Genomic DNA, 6,563 nt, shown 5'->3' on the forward strand with positions numbered 1-6,563 from the left:
AGCCCCTGGTCCCCAACTGCAGGGAGAAAGCTTTGTGAGTGGTGAAGCAGGGTTTCAGGTGTCGATCTCTTTCTCTATCTCCCCTTCCTTTCTCAATTTCTCTCTGTGTCTACTCAATAATGAATAAATAAATAAATTTTAAAAGGAAAAAATCTCCTTTTAAAAAAAGCCAATATTTCATGCCACACCGGAAGTTATATGTCACAAATGCTCTTGATGTATTATTCTTAATGTTTCCCGTCATTTTCCCTTTTAACAGGTACTGAGGAAAACCCATATGGCTGGTGTTAACTTTACATTGGTTACGGAGTTCATTCTTTTGGGCCTGACTGATCACGATGAACTCAAAGTGTTTCTCTTCATGCTGTTCCTGCTAATGTATGCCGTTTCCTTAGTGGGGAATCTAGGAATGCTCTTGCTCATCCAGATCACTCCTAAACTCCAAACACCCATGTATCATTTTCTTAGCTGTCTGTCATTTGTGGATGCCTGCTATTCCTCAGTCTTTGCACCCAAAATGCTGCTGAACTTTTTTGCTGAGAGGGAGACCATCTCGTTCTCTGCGTGCATTGCACAGTATTTTTTCTTTGTGGCACTTCTTACCACCGAGGGCTTCCTACTGGCAGCGATGGCTTATGACCGCTATGTGGCCATTGCAAACCCTCTACTTTATACAGTAGCCATGACTAACACAGTCTGTATTGTTCTCGTTGTTGGATCACTTGTAGGCGGTGTCATCAACTCATTGACACACACAATTGGTTTACTGAAGTTGTCTTTCTGTGGGCCCAATGTCATCAGTCACTTTTTCTGTGATCTTCCCCCACTGCTGAAGCTATCCTGTTCTGACACCTCCTTGAACGAACTGCTGCTTTTGATCTTCTCTGGTGTCATTGCCCTGCTTACTTTCCTGATTGTGATGGTCTCCTATGTCTTCATTGTCGCTGCTATTCTGAGAATCAGGTCAGCGGCTGGTAGACACAAAGCCTTTTCCACATGTGCTTCACATCTAACAGCTGTGACTTTGTTCTATGGCTCTATAAGCTTTAGTTACATTCAACCAAGCTCTCAATATTCCTTAGAACAAGAAAAGGTGGTGTCTGTGTTTTATACGCTGGTGATCCCCATGTTAAACCCATTAATCTACAGCTTAAGGAACAAAGAAGTGAAGGATGCTGTGAAAAGGGCTGTGGAGATGAAGTATTTCCCTTGTTAACTTCATATTATGTCAAGTGCTTTGCGTAATGATATTTGTTTATATTCATTCAAATTTTGAGCCAGAGATTATTAGAATTTGTTACTTAGATTCTTCTGTTTCATAGGACAAGAAAAAAAAGCCTAGAAAAGCACCCTATTTTAAGACTACCTATTTCATAAATTAATCTAAAAATTATGCTAACAGGTCAGTTATGTTTAGGTAATTGATAATTTCACTGCTCCATATGGAAACAAATATATGAAAATATAAAAATTATAAAAACTGAAACATCCCGAAGTCAGATTCTATATGTTGAACAGAAAAACAGGAAAGGCATTTTAAACTTGAATTATTTAGAAAGCTGGTAGATACATGTCATGAAAATAACTTATATCTTTTGTAATTAACCAAAAGTTCTTCAACATTACTAAAGAACAGACAAAATAGAGAATATAGTTTTGGATTAATTTTCAAGTTATGTCAGTTATTTAAACTGTTTTACTCTTCCTCGACAGGATTTCTATTAATTCATATGAAATTAAACTGTTTTTATCACCTTCTACCTGGAAAAAAATACTAATCCTCAGAGAGGGATTTCTCTCAACATGTTTGCTTCATAGTTAGAAAGAATACCTCCAAAGTAATTAGTGAATGCTTAATAATCAAATTCATTTTCTTCTTCTGCTTAAGGACTTCTGGAAATTTGTTCAGTGAACAAAACATACCAAAGGCTGATGATACTTTAGGGCTTGTTGCTTGTACTATGAAATCCACCACTCCTTCCTGTGGCCTCACTTTCTATTTTTTTTTCTTTTTATTTGCTAGTGCAGATAGAAATTGAAAGGAAAGTGGGACTAGAGAGGGGAAGAGAAAGATATATAAGCATTACCACCAACCTCACAGCCTGTGAAACTCCCTTCCCTAGAAGTGGCGGCCATGGACTGCACCCAATCCTTGTGTCGTAGCATATGGACTCAAGCACGTGCGGCATCCTATTGGATTCCTCTGCTGTTTTGTGTGTGTCTGTTTTGATTTTTTTTTTTTTTTAATAGAGGCAGAGGGAAATTGAAAGCAACCTCAGCACTGAATTTGCTTCAACATGGTGGAGCCAAGGCTCAAATTTAGGACCTTGAGAGCTTGTTTGGAGGTTCTAGCAGGGGAGTGCAGCTACTCTTATACACTCAACTGAAGACTGGTCAGTCTCTATTCAGGGAAGGCCGTCCTCTTAGACCAAGCTCTCAGCTTCAGGAGGGGCACACATGGAGTGGTGAGGGAGGAAGGGGACACCCGCCTAGCCAACCAGATCTGCGGAATCAACCCTGGTGATCACTGAGGTGACAGATGTCTCAGCCAGATTGCCCTCACATCCCCAGGCTCAGATTTAGCTTACACACATGACACACTCTTTAAGTGATCTATTTTGATGTGCCTTGTTGCTTTTTTTAATATATAATTTTGATCCCCATGATAAATTCACTGAGTTACTGGCTGAGAAATAAGGATGTAAAAGATGAAGCTTAAAGGGCTGTATGTCAGAAAAGATTCCACACCAGACTCAGGATTGATCTTGATGTTATAACCATCTGCAGGGGGGTAGACAGCACAATGGTTATGCCAAAAGACACTCATGTATGAGACTCCAAAGTCCCAGGTTCAATCCCTCGCACCACTATAAGCCAGAGCTGAGCAGTGCTCTGAAAAAAACAAACAAACAAACAAAAAAACCAACTAGAAATAAATAAATAAAATAAAATGTTGTATCCCAGATATAAACACAAAGTAACAGAAAATATAATGAAATTTGATCCTTGAGCATTCAGTTTGTTTTGAATACTTAAGAACCTCACTCAATTTCATTATTCTTTTTTATTAGTGATTTAATATTGATTTATAAGATTATGAGGTTACAGGGGTATAATTACACACCATTCCCACCATCAGAGTTCTGGGCCCCCTTTCCCTCCATTGTAAGCTACAGCAGTTCTCCTAAGGTTGCAGATGTGGGTTAACTATGTATTCCTATAACTATCTGTCTATATTTGCCCATTTTTCCCCCATGGTTTCATCGTCTCTTCTTTTCCAAGTCATATCTACACCTATTACTACTTCTCTTTTTTCTTTTTTCTCACTTTTTTCTTCTCTCTCTGAGTTCCCAATGGAATTAGAGGTCAGGACCCTCTTTCATTATTCTTTATTATTTCACGTCTTGCAGGTACTCTCCCAAGTGGTGATCCATATTATAAAAGACTTCAAGAACCTCATATTTACTCAATCAAATGAATATTCTAAGAATAGATATTTGCCTAATGAATGATCTCATGGGTTTTTTGGATTATTTTCTCAAGTAATAGCATTATTTTGGTAGATCCACTGAGCAAAATGAACCTGGGAAGGACTTTGGGTATTATGATATACTTATTGCTTCAGTGCAATCAAAGGCTTGCAAATATTGACATTCACAAAGCCTTTTATGGAGCATTGTGTGCTTCAACAATTATTTCCTAGGAGAAAAAAAAAACTAATGTTGGTTTGAAAGAACTGAAGTTGTCTTTCTGTCCCTTTATTTTTCTTACACTATTTTTTTTTCTTTATCAGCTAATGTATTTGATTGGAGGGGAAAAGACTGTTCACAAGACTCCTACATTCCCTATCAATGTGTGTGTGTGTGTATGTGTGGAGAGAGAGAGAGAGAGAGAGAGAGAGAGAGAGATAGATGAGGCTGGGATATGATTCATTTCAAGGGAGAATTTGAGAAATAATACTTGGGGGGGGGGCTGAGTGGTATCACATCTGGTATCACATCTGGCTAAGTGCAAGGCACCACACCTGCAGGAGGGCTGCCTCACAAGCAGTGAAGGACAGTAGGTGTCCTGTCCTTTTTCTCTCCCTCTCTATCCCCTCTCTTCTCTCTCAATTTCTCTCTGTCTTATTCAATTAAAAAAAAAAAAAAGGCCTCTAGTAGCAGTGGATTCGTAGTTCAGGCTCCAAGAGATAACCCTGGAGGCAATAAATAAATAAATAAATACGCACATAAATACATAAATAAAAATAAAAGAAATACTACTTTAATTTTCTTTGCTAATAATTTTCTTTGCTTTAGTCTAATAATGCTAAGCAGTCAATACGTTGTTTCAGCAAATTTTTGCCGACTGGTGTGGAGTCTCCTAATGTGTATCCTCACAACTGAACCCAAATAGTGTGCCTTCTCAATCAGCCCTTGTCAATGTAGGGACAGTCAGACTTCACTATCAATTCAGTTACGCTTCCCAGGGATGGTACATTCAATTTCTCCCTTCACTTGTCCTGTATTTCCTTCCAGTGAGGTATATTTAAGTAATTACATATCTGACTGGAGTCATAACATCTTGGAGAGTTTCCTAAATCCCTCAAGGATGCAGAACTTTTAATAATACACTCGCTATATTTCCTTGATTAGAAGGGAAGCTCCAGGGACTTGCATTCCCACTTGAATAAGGTAAACATATAACTGAACTTTTTGTCTCAACCTGTCATTCTGAGGTGATTGTCTTTTGATCATTTTGTGCTGACCTACACAGTGTAAAGACTGTGCAAAGCTTTGGTCAGTATGTGTCAATGGAGGAGTCTGAATTTCAATTTTGTAATTTTTAGCTCAAATAATTTACTTAATCTGTGGACCTCTGTGCATGCTTGTTACTTTTTCGTGTTTCTTTATATTTAATATGGGAGGGGGAGGTGGAAAGTAGTGGTCACATGGTTCCTAAATGAGCCGAAGTATTTCATTTCCATTGGTATGAAGTATACACTATTCACATAGGATACATACAGTTTTTTTTTCAACTGAATTAATACAAAGGGAAAGAGAGAGAGAGAGACAGAGAGTCACAGTTTTGATATTGGCACTGCGGCTTCATTACCCTGGACTGTACTTTTCTGATAGAGAGTGGGGAAAGGAGAGACAGCAGAGCCCTGAAGCATTCTCCAGGGGCAAGTACTCCCACATGGCATATGCAAAGGTGGATTAAACAGAGATCTGTTCACTTATCACTGAGGATCTAACATCTATGGCTGCTACTATAATTTCTTACTTCATGCTCTATCAGAGTTCTTGCAATGCTGTTTTCTTGAGTTCTTCATTATTATACAAAAGGAAAAGAATCTTCCAGTGGGAAAAAAAAAAAGAGGAATCCACTAAAAATACCATTAATTATTCAAAAGAGGTAAATTGATTGATAGTTGACAAGCTATCTTGACTTGTCATTGAGTTTGCTTTAGAGTGGCTGGGAATAAAGGATGGCATAAAAAAAAATCATGAAATAGGGAGGGGGAAACAGCATAATGGTTATGCAAAGAGACATCAATGCCTGAGACTTTGAAGTCCCAGGTTCAATCCCCCACACTGCCATAAATCAGAGTTGAGCAGTGCTCTGGTAAAAAAAAAAAAAAAAAAAAAAAAAACAGAATAAATTAAAATATTGAGAAGAAATATCTGTATATTGTATAGGTTTGTTGAACTTCATGGGTTTGCTTAATTTTTTCTCGGGAAAAAGAAAAGGTGTAAAGACTGCTTTCTTATTTGTGTGTTTATTCAGATAAAGAAAAGAGACCTAGAAAGTCTGGAATTCTTTTACTTTCTTCAATGTGGTGGGAGGTTTGCAGGAAACCGGAGCTGGGGCTAGGTCACTCACTCAGCAAAAGTGCTTCTTACCCTGAGCCATTCTGCTTAGTCCATCAGGATGGTTTTCTAAGTTTCTTAGAGCTACCCCCACTGGACATGAAATACAGATTAGAAGGTGGAATTCACCATATTTGCATTTTAGCTGAGCACCATCCCTGTACCTCTATTATTCTGTCTCCATGGAAACTATAGTATATAGTCAATGCCCATGACTTTTTCCCTGCATGTCTCTGACTCTTATTACATTCAAGTATTAAAAATGTGATCAGAAGCTAAATAGGAAAGCATAAGTGGAATATCATAAGTCTAAATGCTACTGTGCCATTTTTTAAAAGAATTGATAAAATAATATTTAAGTCCATAGGATAAAGGGGGTACAATTCTACACAATTTTTGCCACCAGAACTCCATAATCCCATCCCCTCCATTGGAAGTTTTCCTGTTGTTTATCCCTTTTGGAGCATGGACCCAGGATCATTAAGGGGTGCAGAAGGTGGAAGGTCTGTCTTCTATAATTGCTTCCCAACTGAGCATGGGCATTGGCAGCTTGATCCATGCTCCCAGCCTATTTCTATCTTTCTCTAATGGGGCAGGGCTCTGGAGAGGTGGGGTTCCAGGACACACTGGTAAGATCTTCTGCCCAGGGAGGTTAGCTTGATGTCATGATAGAATCTGCATCTTGGTGGCTAAAAAAGCATTAAGATATAA

At 38.4% G+C, this 6,563-nt stretch overlaps 1 protein-coding gene across 1 annotated transcript; it reads left to right on the forward strand.

Moving 5' to 3' along the window:
• The first annotated feature begins 277 nt into the window (after positions 1-277).
• Positions 278-1,216, forward strand: LOC103110347 (olfactory receptor 5J3-like). The gene has a single exon (XM_007519521.1). The coding sequence runs from the start codon at positions 278-280 to the stop codon at positions 1,214-1,216; it is 939 nt and encodes a 312-aa protein (XP_007519583.1).
• Positions 1,217-6,563: the final 5,347 nt, after the last annotated feature.

The sequence above is a fragment of the Erinaceus europaeus genome, chromosome 17, assembly GCF_950295315.1.
Source record: "Erinaceus europaeus chromosome 17, mEriEur2.1, whole genome shotgun sequence".
In the NCBI taxonomy this organism is placed as follows: Eukaryota; Metazoa; Chordata; class Mammalia; order Eulipotyphla; family Erinaceidae; genus Erinaceus; species Erinaceus europaeus.